General features: G+C 39.6%; 1 protein-coding gene across 3 annotated transcripts in view; it reads left to right on the top strand.

Annotated features, from left to right (window-relative positions):
* The window catches only part of LOC134741047 (junctophilin-1), a 52,648-nt gene extending 34,908 nt beyond the window's left edge, over positions 1-17,740 (top strand). The window contains exons 3-9 of one of the 3 annotated variants that reach the window (XM_063673798.1): positions 712-986; positions 1,457-1,501; positions 4,251-4,424; positions 5,079-5,413; positions 6,474-7,908; positions 15,501-15,704; positions 16,427-17,740. In XM_063673798.1, coding sequence (XP_063529868.1) covers positions 712-986; positions 1,457-1,501; positions 4,251-4,424; positions 5,079-5,413; positions 6,474-7,908; positions 15,501-15,704; positions 16,427-16,513 — 2,555 coding nt within the window. In that variant the 3' untranslated portion in view covers positions 16,514-17,740. Of the gene's footprint in view, positions 1-711; positions 987-1,456; positions 1,502-4,250; positions 4,425-5,078; positions 5,414-6,473; positions 7,909-14,696; positions 15,148-15,500; positions 15,705-16,426 lie in introns of those variants that run through there. The other 2 variants (XM_063673799.1, XM_063673800.1) reach the window with 2 other exon arrangements.
* The last annotated feature ends 1,985 nt before the right edge of the window (positions 17,741-19,725 follow it).

The raw sequence follows: 19,725 nt of genomic DNA on the forward strand, positions 1-19,725 counted from the left end.
AAAAACTCAAAAATGATTTAACCGATCAGGTTCGCTATACCTATAGTTTTCCTTAAAAGTATTCTCTAAGCTTTAAAAATTACTATAAAGTGATTATAAAATGACTATAAAAATTATGACATAACTCATTTATCAGGAATAATTCTGATTTCTCCATAGATTTTAATGACTTGCAATTTTATGCATAAAGTGTTATGTTATTGTTATGCAACCAGAGGGAGTTCCATTGTTATACATATGCATGCAAAATTTCAGCGTTCTAGCACTAACGACCACGGAGCAAAGCCTCAGACAGACGGACATAGCGAAACTATAAGGTTCCTAGTTGACTACGCTACGGAACCCTAAAAAGCCAAGGGTTAAATATTGAGGCCTATAGGCCTCATTCTTCGTAGTGTAAGTTAAAACGCATTACGAATATTAAAATTTCAAGATTCTTTGAATTCGTAAAGACCTGCAGTAAAAAGTAGAATGACCTAACGTTTCTGCAAAACGTGTCCATGAAAATGAGGCCTTATGAATGTGTGATGATGGGGCACGGGAATTCGTTCGTACAACGGACAAAAGACGATTACACTCTCAAACTCAGAATATCGTACGCATGCGCATTGCCGATCCATTAAAATGTTAATCGAGAACTGAAGATTTTTGCACTAAGTAAATCAATGAGCAATTGTGCAGGCAACTGATGTTTACCACTGCCTGTTCCAGGAACATACCAAGGACAATGGATGCGCGGCATGCGGCACGGGTACGGCGTCCGGACCTCCGCGCCTTTCGGGCTGGCATCGCACTACCGCGGCGGCGCCCGCGACCACCGGGGCTCGATGTCCTCGCTGGCCGAGGCGGGCACGCCGGACCCCACCGAGCGGCGCACGCATCGCATGGACGAGGCGCGCGGCGGCTTCGTCCTCAAGAGCAACTCGGACGAACCTTCGGGTCGCCGCGGATCCCTCATCGAGAAATCAAAGAAAGGACTACTCTCTGTAAGTTCTAATTTCACCCTACGTATGTATTGGCTTATTAAATGCGTGACTCACTAAATGTTGACATTTACGACGAACTAGCAGTGAATTCACACCAACGCCCACTTAGAATTACATCAAACTTTTGTTTTATTTTAGAACGCCAGTAGTACACGTGTAATAAAATAATACGTTTATATATGTAGATATATAATGGCTTTCTATACCTACTTAAAAGGCTGGGGACCTTTACATTACTTCTATTATGTATCGGAAATAGCTACATACTAAGTATCATACTCGTACTTATGTTGGTAGTATGTATCTGTATTGGTGTGTTTTTATTTGAAGTGCGTGATCAATTGTAATTGTAATAAGATACGAATATCTACTTGATAAAATAATAGAATTTCAGTGTGTGCATGTACTTATTAACAATAACTTTATTTTTGGTAACCGCAGACTAAAGTTATTTTTATTTTATTTGCAAGCCGGTAGCACAAACCGTTATCTTAGAAGAAATAGATGTAGTGAAAGTAAGTACAAATCATTACTAAGAGCAAATCGAAATAAGATCGACGTTACATGATCAATCAAATAAAAACAAACTTAAGTAGGTATGTGTCAATTAGCACAAATAGTTGATGACAATCTTATCACGATATGCTCTGCTTTCATCTAAAATATATATTTAGCTAGCAATGTCGGATACAAGCATATGTAGTTTCGCAAGAAGGCAATTTGCTTATTCAAGTTTATAATTCTCCACCATAACCAGGAATCGGCTAGAACATTAATCTAGGCCAGCCATTCTCAAAGTGTGCTCCGTGGACTCCATCTCACACCCCCTCCGCGAGAAAAAGCGAAAACAAATCAATTAACCAGCACTCGTATATCTCTGGTCCACAGTTAATTTGACAAATGAACATTTTTAATTTGGGGCTCTATGAAATATTTTGCTTTCCAAAAGGGTTCCGTTGCCAAAAAAGTTTGAGAATCGCTGATCTAGGCATATTTGAGAGATAATCAATTAAGTTTATTACTTTTTGAAAAACATCAATAAAGTTTAACTTTTTAAATGGCGAAACGATAACCTGAATCTGGCATTCTGGAAGTTAAACACCACCTAGGCACAAGGTAATACCTAGGTAAGGTGCATTTAATTTTTATATTAAGGATTAGGCTAATCTATGCAGTTTTTTATAAGTAGCTAAGTTACCTATTTCAATAGTGTGTATATTCTCTAATCACTTTATTATTTATGAAATGTCCGTATGTGGTATATTGTTGAAGTACTTTTCAATCAAAAGTTAATAATCTACTGAATCTACTCCATGAGCTTGGCCCATTCCATAATTAAAATATAGTCTGTCAAGCGATGTCCGTCAGTAGAATAAACGGCAAATTTAAAAAACTTTTTGGCGCGAAGGGTGTTCGTCCCATAGAAAATTTGAAATTCGCGCCTGTTTCTACTGACAAAGTTGTTTGTCCGGCTTAAAATAGGTATTAAAATATTTAAAAGAGGAATGAATTTTCTACCTTTACAATAATGTTTCGACCTATGTACATCTAAGGATCAATCGGATAGGTAAGGGGTCGGGTCGGCAAATGCTTTTGAACATACGATTGCAGCTCTTCAAAGACTTCAAAGTGGCCCATAAATCCACACTCAGACAGGTGTTCTTAGACCTCTGAAAGCTACATTGGTGGCTCTTTGAGACTCCTTAAAGAAGTGATTTCAACTATGACTGACTCTTATTCTCAAAACTTAGCCGACTCCCTGATCTATTCCTACTAATTAACAACACTAAGGGCCTGTTTCACAATGTCCAAGTAAAGTATTGGATAGCTAATTAACAAATAAATTAACTGCCAGATAAAATTTCCTACAAAAAAAGCACTTTATCCAACAGATAAAGCTTATTTGGAGATTGTGAAACGCCAACGATGACTTTATTCATCAGATAAGTGGCAAGTAGCTTATTCAGGACTTTACTTGGACATTGTGAAACAGGCCCTAAGTAACATCACTTTGAAAACAGGTTGTAGAAATTTCCATACAAAGTGACCAATCCAACGATTTACAAAGTTTTATACCAGTACCTAGTTAGTTAACTACAATTTGTAGGTAGTTAATTAAATAATTTAATTTTAGAAAAACTGTATTAACTTTCTTGATAAAAGGCTTGCTCGACTGCGTGTTACAATAGCGTTGACGTTGACCCCATTCAGCGAGTTGACTGAGATTCTCTTACTACTAAAAATACAGAATTCCATTGAAAGCACGTTTACTCTTAATATATGCATTCCGTGCTGATTCAGTCCATCCGCTGTGTCTCATTCATCCCGTTTACGTTCGGGAATACAAATAAATTAAGATGTATCGCTTACGCATCCTTTGATTTTATATACTCGAGTGACTACATTAATAACCAACCTTGCTTTAAAGGAAATGTTGAGTAAGATTGTTGAAACTTACGTGTTTTGATGATTCAACAAATTAATCATCTTTAATTATAATGGGTGAAATTTCAATAGCGTATTTTAATACCTAGTTATTATCTACAGTACACGAACACAACTGGACTGATTAGACCTGGACTTTTAGGCGAAAAACCCACGTGGCCTATATAGACCGTGATCCAAAATTTCACGCCGCGCCTCCGCCGTACTGCACCCCGCGGCAGCGGTGCCACACCGCTACGTGGGTTCTTCGCCTTAAACTTTGGAAATAAGTTTTTTAGCACTCTTTTCTATTGGTACTGCATTCGTATATATAAGTACCTAAGTATGTGTTCATTTGTGGCACAAAAATATAGGAAATTGTATATTCTATTAGAATTTCTTAAAAAGTATTTTTAAACTTCTGTTTATAAACATAGTTAACTAGTTTATTGAACTAATGACATTATTTCTCGTATACCTAATAAATTATTTAACTAACAAATAGCACTACTACCTACAAACCTCTACTTCTTCAGTTATTCTTTAATTATTATAGCTCGAATGTCGGTAGTGTGGAGTTTATGGTCACCACAGGTATTGCTATTTGATTTATACCTGATAACCTGATATATATCTTATAATTAGATGCTATTTACGGTAAGTTTGTATTCAATTGTATACAAGTTATGTACGATTGTATATTTAGTCTAGTAATATTTGGTCATCTAATTAGGTAAAATAGCTAGCACTTTGTCCGAGCTATGGTAATTACCATACCTATGGTCCCTGAATGGCATGGTTATTCCCATACCAATACAAAATTGTATGTATCTGTTACAGAAGTTGCGTAAGCAGCGAAGCGCGGGTGAGCTGGATAAGAGAGGCACCAGCTCAGTGCGGTCGGGCGGCTCCGGGGGCTCCGCCTCCTCCTGGGTGTCCTCCGTCGAGAGCACCCACTCCGCCATGACCCACGGCTCGCTGCACACTGACTCTAATGCTAGTTTCCTCGTTGAGGTACTTTGGTTTATTTGCTTATTGTACCACGCTTGCATAGCTTTAATAATACACGCAATACTACCATTCACGCATGATGGGAGCACATGATACATGGGCTTAATTCAATAGGTATTAATTTGATTTCAATATGTGTGCTTCTCGTTTCACATATTTAAGATTATATGTGTGATGATTTGATGAAATCAGAATTCAATCAAGATTAAACATAGATAACAATAGGTAAGGTCCCACTAAAGTAGCATCATTCGAACATTAAAAACTTGATTTGATATAGTATATCTGATATCTGACTATATCTGACTTTACTTACAGTGCATCATGTTCGTACTTAATTAATTGTTACACGGCGAAGATAAACATTTCTAATTATAGGTACCTCCTTTTGACTTCATTTTCACGTATCTCCTCCTTGCATCTCCCTCGTGCTTTAAAGTATATTGATGCGAATGACATGCGCCACGGGAAATAGACACCATTCACCAACAGATTTTTAAAGTTAAATGCCGCACCGACCTTCGTACGATACCATTATTCGCATTGGTTTGAATGCCTAATCGGCTCTGTAAGAATGAGGTCAAAGTGAAGTGAAGTAAGGTTTTTTTGAATTATATAAATAAATAAAAAAGTAAAGAGTTTTATTTATCATTTCAGGATGAACATTTGGAAGCTGGTGTCACAGAAACTTACATGGGCGAATGGAAGAACGACAAACGCAATGCATTCGGAGTGAGCGAGCGCAGCGACGGCCTCCGTTACGAGGGCGAGTGGTTAGGCAACAAGAAGAACGGATATGGAATCACGACGTTCCGCGACGGTACCCAAGAACAGGGCAAATACAAGAACAACGTGCTAATAACAAGCCAGAAGCGGCGCCACATGTTCCTCATGCGCTCGGCGAAGTTCCGGGAGCGTGTGGAGTCGGCGGTCACCGCGGCGCAGCGCGCTTCCAAAATAGCACTGCAGAAAGCTGACATTGCGATATCCAGGTGTGCAATCTCTTTAGTACAGTTTTTAACGGATTGTCTCATCTCCCCAACCCACCACGCATAACAGCCGTATAAGTTATTGGAAAACTTATTTAATTATTCGCCATATTCTTCCGCAGTAAAATCCTAATTCAATCTATTTTAAATTAAAAGTGGAAAAATTCACTGTCTTGGGTGGGACTTGAACCCACGACCACTGGATCACTAGTACAGTGCTCTAAGACCGTACCCGATGCAGCGAATATTCCCACCATATATGAGCCACTAGGGAGGCTCTAGCGACATCTACCGTAAGAGTGTTAATACTTCTTAAACGGCTATTAATTTAGTATGGGATGGCGCATCGTTACTGGTGAATTTCCAATATGACTTGGAACTCCGGTAGCCGTTTAAGAAGTGTTAACACTCTTACGGTAGATGTCGCTAGAGCCTCCCTAGTGGCTCATATATGGTGGGAATATTCGCTGCATTGGGTACGGTCTTGGTGGCTCAGATGGTAGAGCACTGTATTAGTGATCCAGTGGTCATGGGCTCAAGTCCCACCCAAGACAGTGAATCTTTCCACTTTTAATTTATTTCTAAGCATCGTTCGCAGACAAAAACAACTGCTTAATACAAAATTATTTTTTAATCTGGTTTTCCTTTTGCTGTAACGGCTATATAACTATGTGGTGGTGCTTGTGTTTGGGTGATATTTTTAACAGTGTATTTAGGTACGGTACGAGTACTGCTCAGTATTTTCGCTTGCGTTCTTTTTTGAAACGGATGCTAGATCACATTCATAGTTACTACAGGTACTACTTCTTTAAAGCTATCCTGGAGGGGCGGATAGGAAGGAAGCGGGGTAGAGGAAAACCCAGACGCAGCTTTTTAGATCAAGTGAAAGAAAAAGTAGGGGTCGTATCGTATCAAAAAGTCTAAGAGTTGGCGCAGTATAGGGAAAGCTGGGACTGCTGAAAGATACTCCACCGACAAGAGAATAACTCTTTTAAGTAAATGATGATAAGGTACATAAACAGTCAGTTTGTTTATTTTTGTATAACTTTTACTTATGTTACAGAACCGCCACAGCCCGAGGAAAAGCTGAACAAGCCGACGAAGCGGCAGACCAAGCAAAAGAAGACTGTGATTTAGCACAAATGACTGCAAAGCAGTTCGCCCCAGATTTTAAGCATCCTGGCTTGGACAGAATAGGATTAAGAGATAAATATAGACAAAAACATTACGACTCGCAGGTCACGACGCCTGTTTCACAAGAATCTGAAAAGATCTTGGAAGGAAAGAGCATTCCAAATCATATCCCTCCGATGCATTCACAGATTCCTCAAGCAAACAAAGCTCCTTATGGAGTGCCCCCGAGACGACCATCTACCCAGTTCCTGAATAAACCAGTACAGTCAATAGATCCAAGGCTCACAAATAATACCAATTATAGTACGGACGATAGAACAAATTATTATTCTGATCAGGATCATTGGCCAAATACGCAATCACAAGGACCACAGTATGGACATAGTGACCAAACGAGTGGCTACGGCCCGAGTGCACAGTCAGGACCACCTTACCGAGTGCAAAACAGACAAGACACCGTTCAACAACAATCGGGTATGGATCAAAGTAGTCAGCAATTTAGCAACCAACCGCGTAGATTTTCTTCGGCGATGAGACCGGCTCTAAATCTTAATCAGAGACCCGGACCACAGGATTGGAACTCCACACAGGGACAAGGAATTAGACGGCAAAGCATTCTAGGCCAGCCTACTCAAATTGCCCAAGAAGCCCCGTACGGCGACGGAGTTGCGGGCAGTTACGGACGTACCGAGCTCAGAACCGGCACGGTACATTCAGAAGGGCCACACGATCGTCTAGGCGGAGACCATATGCAATATCATCAATCCACGGAACCTCAAGGATATCAGCAGCCTCTCGACCATAGACAACAAAGAGAGGGTTCAATGTACCGCCAAGCCAGCTCCGAGCAACCGATGTACAGACAAGCGACGGCCCCAATGGACGACGTGGCCAACGGGCCTCGGGACCCGCGGCAAGCGGGCCGAACATCAATTGACTACTTTGACCATTATAAAAGACCGCCGAGTAGAGATTCGAGCGTGGATCGCTACGGGCGTCGATCGCGGCAGCCTTCAGTGGAAGCGACCGCGCCCGCCAGAGAGTCGAGAGGCGGGTCGACGGCGCCGCAGCAGCCCGCGTCGCGGGCGGCCACGCCGCAGCAGCCCGCCTCGAGGGCGGCCACGCCGGCGGCCGGCAACGGCCACTTGGCTTCGGGCCGGGGCTCGATATCGCGGGAAACGCCATTCGAAGAGTCGCTTATGAGGAAACGAACATTGGGGCAAGATATATCACCCTCGCCGTATCAACCGAAGAGGACGGAGAGTTTGTGCATGACGCCGGCTCCTGCGCCGCCCCCGCCCGTGATGAGAGGAGGCGGCGGCGGCGGCGGCGGCGGCGGTGGCGGCGGCGGTGGCGGACGAAAGGTAAGCTTATACGTAATTGAATTTTGAATCCGGATATGAACCATTATAAAATAGGTACAGTCACATCGAGGTCATGGTGAAAAGTTTAGCAAATCACTCAGGATAATAACACAAAGTTGCCTATCTAATTGTGCAGTTTCATATGTAGGTAAATTCTCAACATTCAACCCAAACTATGGCGCAAAGCGTCAAATTTAGGTGCCATCATGATCAACATGCATTTAATTTGTCTTGATGTAATCCAACACTACTTCCAATTGAATCTAATGCTTATCAATGCGTCACCTTCACACCACCATTCACTCATTTGACTTCGAATAACCGGGCGATCACAAACCAATACGATTCCAATCATTTACTAATACAACATTAAACGTATGTCGTTCGTTCGTACCAAACCCTGTGCTCCAAAGCAGCAAAGAGAAAAGCTAGAGACCAATGAGTCTCATTCGAACTAAGAGAATGACTTGATTTGATATTTATTTGACATCTAGCTCATACTTAGTAGCATACCCAATATAAGTACCTAGAAAGTTACAACTTTGCCTTTTCAACATAGCTTTGCCCACCGCATCACATTTCAGTAGAAGCGAAATATCATAAAACTAGTAACAGATACACCTCCCTTTCAATCTGTGGTTTATAGCTAATCATATTGCTGACAACACTGGCCTATTAGTTGACGTGTGCCTAACTTCAGCCACGCGTGAGCCGGCTTCAAGTGAGGACGTGTTTTTTGGCGGGCAAAAAAAGTTTAAAAAACTTCGGTGGGATATCGGTCCAGGAGAGTCCTACAGGGATGTAGTTTTAACTGTAAATAATATGCAGCTTAGAAACGATGTAGACGAAGTTTCAACACGTTATATGCATTACTTTTGTAATTATGATCGTGGGCAATCTCATGATCGTATTTACGTATCACTTTTCACAACATTGCCCAGCACATTTTTACCGTTAGGGTTGTCACTAGTAGATATGTTATTATTGACGTGCGAGGGGGCATTTACCATGCAACGTTGTTTAAAGTTATTTTGCTAATTTTAAGAGGAAATATAAGCAACAACCGCTTTATTTATATTACTTTATACTTCCTTTGCAGTTTAAAAAAGTTTCTTGTTATGTTATCTGTAATAACCTACTTTTAATGCTTAGTAAAAATGGCAGTGCTTTTGAATAATTAATATTTTTGTTAATTTATATATTTTTGTATACTTCCTTTGCAGTAAAAAAAAATTATGTTCATTTTTGATTGTTTCTTTATAAGTTGGGTAAAAGTGAAAATTGACAACCCCTAGGATATTTAGGATTTTGTATGAAGAATCGCAATTTTTTTTTATGACTGCCCACATAAGTTTGGAGGTGAACTACTGAACTTAGTGACTTAATACCTATACGACAAAACTATGCCATGTTTATTCTGGATTATAGACTTTGATTCATGACCATAAAGTTGATAATCCTGGAGTTAAGAGACTGTAAGCAAAAGTGGGTAATCTTGAAATTTTTTCATTTTTTTAGCCCGCCTGTTTAAACAGCCCCATCTTAAGACCCATTTTCTACAGTACAAAAACTTATTTCGACTATGGTTTGCTCACTCACGCAAAGAAGAGTATGTCAATATGTTATTGCCACAGATAAGTAATGCAATATGAACTAACAAACTTGAAAAAAAGTAAAAGACTGCAAAAAACGGGCAAAGTCGTACAGTTTTACGGTAGTAAACAAGTACCTTATATTATACAAGCGTGATATTAATACAAGCGTGATAGTCTTTGTGGAATAAGAAGAGTCTTAGAATGTGTATTGGATCCCTTACATTTCACGACTCTTCCCTTTCCGCATAGACTCTACGCATTGAGTAATTTCAAAACAATATTAAATGTGAGATTTAAGTCCAAATGTACAGTACATATACTGAAGAAATTAAAGTATGAAGTTTAATCAATTTCACCTAATTACTACAAGCCAATTATGACGAACACTATTTAGTCATTGCTTTGCTAAAGTAGATATGTACCTACTCGTATTAAAATACGTCAATAATAACATATAATTAGGGGTCACAAACCCAGTTTCACCGAAATTAGCGGCAACAGAAATACATCGTCTGTGAAAATTTCAACTGTCTAGCTATCACGTTTCATTAGATATAGCCTGATGGTGACAGACAGTCAGACAGACTGACAAAGGAGTCTTGGTAATAGGGTCCCGTTTTTACCCTTTGGGTACGGAACCCTAAAAATATAGTTTTAATATGTTAATTATGTTGAAACCATTTGGAATATCTTGCTTTAGACACGTAGAAAACATAAAAGAGGTATAAGGAAATACAACGTTTTAACACGCAAAGCGGAAGAAATTTTAAAGGTAAAATATCAACAATAGGAAGGAAGGAAGGTCAGATGGCAGTCGCTTTCGTAAAAACTAGTGCCTACGCCAATTCTTGGGATTAGTTGCTCTCATGATTGGTGCCGTTCATGTGCCGTTACTATAATGTCATTTTGTTCTTATTATCCCATAGACATAGTATATTATATACAAGTAGTTATAGACGCGCCACCGAGCGACCGGGGGTAAGAGAAAGAATATTCATATACAATTAGGGCAGCATTGGATTTTTTCTCTTTCACTCTTATAAATTTCGGTATTTCGCCATCGCCTCATACCTATGATGCCACCCGGTCGGTAATAGGACAAAGCATGGCACTATTTTCTCTTTCCTCTTATAGGAATCGCAATAAGACTACCTTTCTCTATCAAAGAGTGTCAGGCCCTTGTATTATCCCGTTCGTCTATCTCTTGCTAAATGCATGTACGGAAAGTCCCAGCGAAATGAACGCAATGAATAACTAGCTGACGTCATTTAGGTATCCAGTCCAATTCGAACGTACATCAGAATGACATCTAAATTATGTCAGAAGCGCTCGGACTTGTCCGTACATGTATTGGCGCGAGAGAAACGCAGGATAGCTAAATTACATCGTTCAGATATTTTATCATTCTAATGTCAGTGTACGTTCGAATACACCTGCGTTTATAGTCGCATTTTTATCGCCTGTCACCATGCCTGTCACGTTCTAACAAGTAATGTATGTAAGTGCGAAAGTGACAGACATAGTGACGGCCGATAAAAATTCTACCATGCTACAGCCGCTGATCATTTTAATGTCATGATGTCAGGTAGTCAGGTGCACGTTTGAATTGACCTATAAGTCCGTAGCAAGAAAATGTTGCTACGAGCTACGGCGTAGCACACTAGGATCCTTGGGGTTTTACGCAGCGTCTTACGCTTACGTAAGCGAACAAGTCAACTCGCGAACGCAAAGCGAAGCGGCGCGGTGCGGCGGGTCCACGGCGTTCGCGTTCGCAACGAGATCGCCCACGTAGGATACTTCTACATAGGTATCAATGGATTGATTCACCCCGCGCCGCATCGCGTTCGCGTGTTGTTCGCCTACGTAGTAAGCTGCGTTATTTTGATTGTAATAATTGGTAATGAATTTGATTTGCGAAGGCTTTTCAAAATCTGCTTTTCTGTTACTTACCTGTTCAAGCTCCAAATTTTACGTTAGTTTTTCGCATTACAGGCTGCTCGGTTATGGGATTCTCTACCCGCCACCGTAAGACGCTTTAAATCCTTGCCCATTCCTAAAAATAAATTAAAAGATTGTCTCTCCCAAGGTTTCTCTTTTTGTGTGTATTGACTTGTTGACTGATTCAGTTGCTATGTATTTATTTTCCTCATGAACGTTTACATTTACATGTAAGTATATATTTATTGTGTATGATTTTCCCTTTGTATATTTTTCTTTTATTTCTGTACATTACTGCATCTACTATTTTTAATATCACTTGCCTGGAATAGATCGCTTCTTAGCGATAAAACTGACCGTCTTGTACCGTTTAGTTTATTTTGTGGCGTCCCCACTAGCTGCCACTGTCGACGTCATCTAACAGATGGCGTTAGGGAGCTAGAACGCAATTAGCTAGAAACCTACATCGCCCTTACGGAGTTTCAAATGTCACTTACTATATATACTCCTTCTGACTAACTCTCAGTGGACTTCGGTCCCCAGGCATAACACCCGCCTGGAGAGAGTACTCTCTATTGGCCCTCTCTATTATTACCACATTGGTGACCTTCCGACATTGGACAGCTATGAAGACCTCAAGATCCTGATGACGCCGCCTCGCAGCAAAAACAGTTTCCTCTCTGTGTGCCACTCAGCACCCCTTTGAGCGGAGGGGTCAGCGACGACGTATGAAGCGTGCAGCGAAACCAGGTGTGTGCTCGAGCCAGTGTGGCGAGCGAAGATGCTCAGAGTCACAGGCGAGCGGAGCTGCTCAGAGCCAGTGTGACGAAAGCAGTTGCTCAGAGCCAGAACGTCGAGCGGAGAGAGAGAGAATGAGAGAAGTTGAGTGCCAGGCATGAATATTTACAATTTTATGGTTATTTTTGGAAATCTGACATTAATGATTAGATTTTCCACACGTTTTCGTTGTCATTGCAAATGCCATGCATCTTCTTTATCATAATCTTGGTCCGACTCTAGCCGAGGTAAAACGAACGAAAACACCAAGCAAAACTTTAATATTGTATGGAAATAGTTAAGTGATTTTTACGTATTATTTTTACGGAATAATAACTTTTTTCTAAAAGAAACTCCTTTAGTCTCGGTACAAAAAGTATTGAGGTTGACTGAAGTAGCATGACAAATACGAACGTTTCCGAGAAAATACGATGGAAAACAATTAAGCACACATCTGTACACACGTAACTGTGGTGCACAGCTGAAATCAAATTTATATCAAATTTTAAGTTGCAGAAACGCCCCATAGGGTTCTCAAAAAAAACAAGATTCTTCCAAATAATACACTTGGTGGAAATATTCATGATCTTAGTGGATAATATACCTATATAGGATAATCATGAATACAGTATAGGTACTTAGGTATTGTGAATAATGTAAATTTCAGTAATCAAAATTACCTACTTGAAAAACCTAGAAGCGCTGGTGGCCTAGCGGTAAGAGCGTGCGACTTGCAATCTAGAGTTCAGGGGTGGTACCAATGAGTTTTTCGAAACTTATGTAAGAAATAAATAAATAAATATCATTTGATATTTACCAGTCGCTTTCCGGTGAAGGAAAACATCGTAAGGAAACCGGACTAATCCCAATAAGGCCTAGTTTACCCTCTGGGTTGGAAGGTCAGGTGGCAGTCGCTTTCGTAAAAACTAGTGCCTACGCCAATTCCTGGGATTAGTTGCCAAGCGGACCCCAGGCTCCTATAAGCCGTGGCAAAATGCCGGGATAACGCAAGGAAGATGATGATGATCTACTTGAAAAACCTTCTAAAACATATTGTATGTAAGCCGCCCTTACTCGCTCGTGCATGATACCAAAGAGGATATAATATTATAGAGCGGTACTGTCATAGTAAATTTTGTAACCACAGTAAATTCACTGCCATCTATCGACACACTTTAAAACTAAAAATGAAGATTTATAAAAATACGATAAAATGTATTTAAATATGGATAAATGTTTTTTTTTATTTGCATTAATTATTTTTATGATTTTGACCCATGTTCTTTCACTGATATGCGTTAAAATTGTTAAATAACAAACGAAACCGTCAACGCCCTCTATACGAGAGTAGGCCAAAGGTAGTAGCGACATCTGATCGAAAATCAAATTTTCGTGATTTTCGAGGCACGTTTTTTCCTTAGACTGTATCCATCTATTACGGAGTTATATCTATCTTTGATGATACTGAAGTTTACATAAGCGCCTAACTTCGCCTAGTGCTTTTTATATGAAAAACATATTAACTTCCCTTAATATGACCACAAATAACCTCAAAATCCTTTTAAAAAGTCGATCTAAGAAGTAGTAAGTGCAAAATTATAACATTTTTAACGTACGTACGTACGTGGCGCGATCTATAACATACCTATATATGTTTTTTTCAAAAATAGCCATCTAGTCAGATTATAGAATCATAATGATAACTTCGTTTATCTAACAACAGTCAAAACAAACATCGTCGATCTACATACCTACATACCTACCGTCATGTATATTCTGAAATCAGGATTCTGCCAAATTCCTATTGTTATTCGTACTTGTAGCATTACATACCTACACTATACACTTGCGAGGAACTATGAATCAGAGAATAGTTCCCTTAGTAGGAATGCTGTATGAGTATACCTACTCTTCGCCATACAAACTTCTAATGTACCTATACCTACTAGTTATAGTATTTTACAAACACGAAGGGTACGGTGACCGGTGTCATCTCAATAGGATTTTGGAAGATTTGGCGTTTTAAGGTTATAAATTGAATTGAGATGACTGTCCCGTCACTGGACCCTTCGTGTTTGAAAAATATACTATATTATATTTATTGAATAAATTATTTGCATTGATAAAGTATTTAAATCCATCAACACATCGCAACTCATCAACTCATCACTGTGGAAATTTAGGTAAGTAGTAGAGACAATTTCCACGCTCTCGCCACAATATTTACTAGTTATTAATGGAAGGTCAACTTAACTAAGCATTTTATGCTCATGCCAACAGCGCGGCGAGAACGAACCTATAAATTATTTTGGATTTATACTTTCAACATGCATACATTAATAACTAGCAGTAAACCAAAATCTGACGGGCGCTCTTATAAAAAAAAATCTATATTCAACGATTAGTCAAAATTGTTTTGTACGATACTGCTTTTAGACTTGTATGGTTTAAATAGTAAAAGAGTGTTCGATATTTGGGTCGCAAAGTCGAGACGCGTGCGCGCCGCTCGGTGGCCGGTTATGTATGCGCAGTATGCGGCATGTAGGCGGAGCGCGCTAGTCGGCGCCACGACCCGCGACTCAGCTCGGCCCGTTCTATTTCTATATCGAGAGACAGTCGCTCACTGCCGCTTTCCGCGCATCACCTCTTGCTAATTATACACATATAAAATGTACTTTTAATACCCGTAAGAGTAACAATTAAACCGCTCTCTCACAGTTAAAATGTACCCGGACTAACTTCTGGTTGAAATGGTGAAATGTAACGGAATCTTGGTGAATTATCAGTTCGTGAATAAATGAGATAATAATTTGAAGTATAGAAAATGTGGTATCAAGGAGAAGAGGATGAGGACGAGGACCTCATGTGCTCGCCAGCGATCCTGGCGCGGCGCGCTTCAGAGAGCTGGATTAACGTGCCTCCTGTGGAGGTAATACCGAGTAGTAGCGTAAACGCGGCATAAAACTTATAATAACTCCTTGGACTTAGACTATTGCCTAGTAGAGCAGTTTATTTTACCGCTTTCATTACTTCAAGACTAATTTTCAGAAATGAAATATTACGGTCGTTTCCTGATTTATAAATTTAAATAAATTTTCTTCCAAAGTATGCCCAATCGTACTACGGGCTAGTTACCACTAATATTGAAAGGTATGGGTAGTCGCTTTAGCAAAAATACCTATATAAAACTTACAAATATGGTAATACTAGGTAGCGGAGCAGAGGCCGTTAACAAGTGAGATCGATGAGAACCAATGAAGAGTTTGCATCCATGTGTTTCAGATGTTAAGCACGCCTCAGACGCTCCAACGCAAGAAGTCCCTCCCAGACGTGGCGGGCATGCCGCAAGCACCTAACAGCGGCATGTCCCGCGAGGAGGTCTCCATGCTCGGCTCCGCGCGGCGCGAGGAGGTGCGCCGCATGTACGAGGAGTCGGAGAAGCTGAGAGCCAACCCTCTGCTGTACTTAGTCAGTCCGCAAGTCAAGGTCAGTTATGTTCTATGAATTTTGTTTTATGACGCAATTATTTCATGAATGATTAATATAAAAAGTACCACTTATAGCACCTCATTACAAAAACAAACAAGCTACGCTTCAGAAAACTTACACTTTTAGGGCAAATATATATATTGGGGCCATGGGGCACACCCAAGGGCCTACCGCGAACGCCGAAGTTCGAAAATTTCGGGCATTTTTCTCTTTTACTTCAATTAAGGCGTAATTAGAGTGACTGGGATAGTTACTCGAACACAGTAGCAACATAGAGCTAGTAACTTTCTGAAGAGCCCATCAACGTGCTCACTAGCGCTACTGCTAAATAATTGTAGTTATTTAAAATTAACGATAGATATTGAAAAAAGGGGGCTGCTACGTACTGTATTTCGTATTTAGGTACCTTTTGAATACATTATAATAGTTTTTACTTTTCTGGATTCGTCGATCTATGAACTAAAACTAAAACGGCCGTTTTAACTTTGGACGCATAGATTGGCATACAGTACGTAGCGGCCCCCTTTTTTCAATATCTATCGTTAATTTTAAATAATCACAATTATTTAGAAGTGGCGCTAGTGAGCACATTCATGGGCTCTTAAGCAAAATTTTAAATTAAAACTCGCAGCTGTTAGCATTATGCGCCATGAATGGATTAACCGGGTAGGTAGGACTAAATGGACTATGGACTACTAGAACGTGGATGTTATTTTCAGGACTGGTTCTCGCGGCAGCAGCTGGTGATCCTGGTGTTGTTCATCAACATCTCGCTGGGCATCATGTTCTTCAAGCTGCTCACGTAGCGGCGGTGGCGGCGCGTCGCGCCCTCTCCTCAGCGCATATGCGACCATTGTATAAATGTGTAACACATTTTCAGTTACTGAAAAATAGCCAAACATTTAATGTTCAAAAGTGTATACATTTTATTACCTACCCGAGCCTTAATTTGATACGAGTTTTTGAAACATCTAAAATAAATACGTATTTACTTGTAGTCAATAAGGACTTCGGTTTGCTAGTGTATTTTCTTTGAAGTCGTGTAAGTGTAGTACGCGAGCGGGCGGGCCGCGGGCCGGAGCCCCGCAGCTCCGGCCCGCGGCCCGCGGAGTGATGTCTACAGTCGGGGAACTTGGACTTGGTATACTTTAAGGAGCACGAGATTATATATGTACGAGTACTTAATCTTTTTCAGCCTGCATATTGTAGGTTTTAGTAATCTTCTGTAGTAACTGTATGCTTAAAAACTATTGTAAAAAGAACAATTTTAATTATATTTACATTAAAGACAAGTGACAGTTATAAAAGAAATAGACATTCACCACGCATATGTGCTTTACAAATCTGAATTTACTTTACTTGTTTTTTTTTATAGATCAACTCTTTACATTTATCCGACTAATTGATAATGTAATCCCAAATTTTAAAGTCTATTATACAATTTATGACTATTAGTGAAATTATAAAACGTGGTGCTTTCATAAAACTATGTGCCCTATATTGATAATGATGCTAAATTCAATTTTATTATACCTCGAAAGGTAATCTGAAAATATCTCTTGGTAAATAGAAAGCAGTCCAAAGGGTTGTTAGTTCACGTACAATTAATGTAACCTGAGTGGTTGTTAAAGCACAAATTATACTAAGTACCTACTTACATGGAAAATGTTAATAATAAATTATTAAACTTTTTAGATTAAAACAGATTTAAATATATTATTTTGCTCGTTATAATATTCTGGAAGTAATGTTACCTTTATGAACTTTTTTGTTTTAAAACTATCCTTTTAGAGATTTCAACTTTTATGTTAACTAGTTGAATTATATATAAAAAGTAAGTCTTTACTTTCAATGTATATGACGTCAATTCTCGTAATCGAAAAGTTGTATAGATAGGTACGTATATTGTATAAAATATTGTTCCCTCGTTTCTGTGACAAGGGGCAAGTGTGCGCATGAGCACGCATGTGTGCGTGCGCGAGAGACTGTTGAGGGTTGGGTTATCGGCTACCGAACTAACTTTTATCACGTACGCCCGCAAAACATACGCCCTTTTCACACATAGCTGATCAGAAAAGGGAACATACTTACTTTGCGGCCGTGGTAAACGCTAGCTTAAGGCGGTCTGGTTACGTTGCGTTTTTTTACAATACAACGAATATGTATGGAGCGCATTCGTTGTAATTCGTTTCAAGAATAAACAACTTCGTAAGACAAATTTCACGTTTTCATTATTGTTAAAAATATAAGTTATATCTCTAAGAATTTAAAATACTTGTATCAATTTTATCTACGTTTCACAAATAAAATATTTTAACAAAAATGCATTAATTATTTTTGCTACATGATATTCCGATATTATTATTATTACAATTATTGCTCTTTATATCAATATTGAAATTGATTCATTAACCATGACAACACATGTACAGTCAGCAATACTATTCGCTTAGCACCTTTGCATACAAGCTTCTATGCAGGCGGGGTACCTTTTCTCTGCAGCTGACTGTACTATATGGATATGCGTCACGGTTCTACGATAGAATTTTGATACGCGTGACTTGAAAAATGTAATGACCCTACTACGGCCTACGGCGTAGCACACGTAGCAGTGCACTAATTTCGTACAGGCCAATTCAAATAAATGCTATTTAATATTGTCTTCGCTTACCGCGATAGTTACTCATGAAATAAAACTATGAAATCGGATTATATCGCGTATATTGAATTTATAAATTTTTAATACATCCCGACGTTTCGAACCCTTTACAACGTTCGTGGTCAACGGGTGACTGAGGAAAAAAAGCCCCCCCCCCCCCCCGAAACGTCAGGATGTATTATAAATTCAATATACGCGATATAATCCGTTTTCATAATAGTTTTATTTCATGAGTACATAGATGTAGGTAAAAAGGGGTAGATATGTGACGTTAATAGTTGACAAAACTAAAATCTGGTCCAGCACCCACACATTTGCAAATACTACACACCGTTATAATGTATATGTGCACAATGAGCAACAGGGATAACCGAATACAGTTAACACAACTGTGCAAGCGAGACCCCTATATTTTACGTATTGCTCGAGGTGCAATAGAGATAAACTTATAACACATACAGATGTATAGGCGAGACTTACATACTTCTTACTTTGTCGTCTTAAGGTGACATTAAGTTATTTAGATTTTTAAAAAATATCTCGATTTGATATTATCTAATCTTAGTCCGTCTCTCTCACGCAAATATATGAGCGAGCGAGTTGCACTGAGATTAATATCGAATCATTGAGTATCATATTTTAAAGCATGAAATTGACCCTCGTTTTATACTTCTGAAACCCTGGTCAAGTATTCGCCATGTTAAACTAACGTATCGCCGCAAAAAAACCAGTATAAAGATATGATCTCTGGTTACGCAATAGGCAGTAGGGATCTCGAGGTTTCACTTGAAATGGTTCGACCCAAAAGACACGCTTGGGAAGAGATTATACAATTGCAGCTTATTCCTGAAGCGGGCATGCCTAGTTGACAGTTTTGACACTCGGATAAACGTGTTTCTCATATGGGTAATGCATTATTTAGCTATCTCTCTCACTCAATAACAAAGATAATTTTAAAATTATTTACAAATAATAATGTTTTTAAATGTTATAACAGTACTTACGAATGGAAAGTGATTCCGTGAGATTTGTTTTTATGTTTCGAGCTGTTAAAACAGTCGAAAAAGGCGCAACACGGCATTTTTTTGTATAATTTTCTAGATGGTTGTGACAATGTTGACACATTGGCGTCACCTGTACGACTAACTCAATATATGTTCCGGAACCTATATTTGATGGCTCACGATCCTGCGCCAGGGGGGTGTCACTGCGCAGTTTAGGTATATTTGGCCGGCGCACCGCCCGGGACGGTGTATGGCAGTGGGCCGTGGGCTGCCGCTCGGCTCGCACGATAGTTGTGTCACGTGGCGCTCGCGCAAAATTGTAAATACGCAATGGCTTCGAAACCTAAATCGCGAT

This window comes from Cydia strobilella, chromosome 4 (assembly GCF_947568885.1).
Source record: "Cydia strobilella chromosome 4, ilCydStro3.1, whole genome shotgun sequence".
NCBI lineage: Eukaryota > Metazoa > Arthropoda > Insecta > Lepidoptera > Tortricidae > Cydia > Cydia strobilella.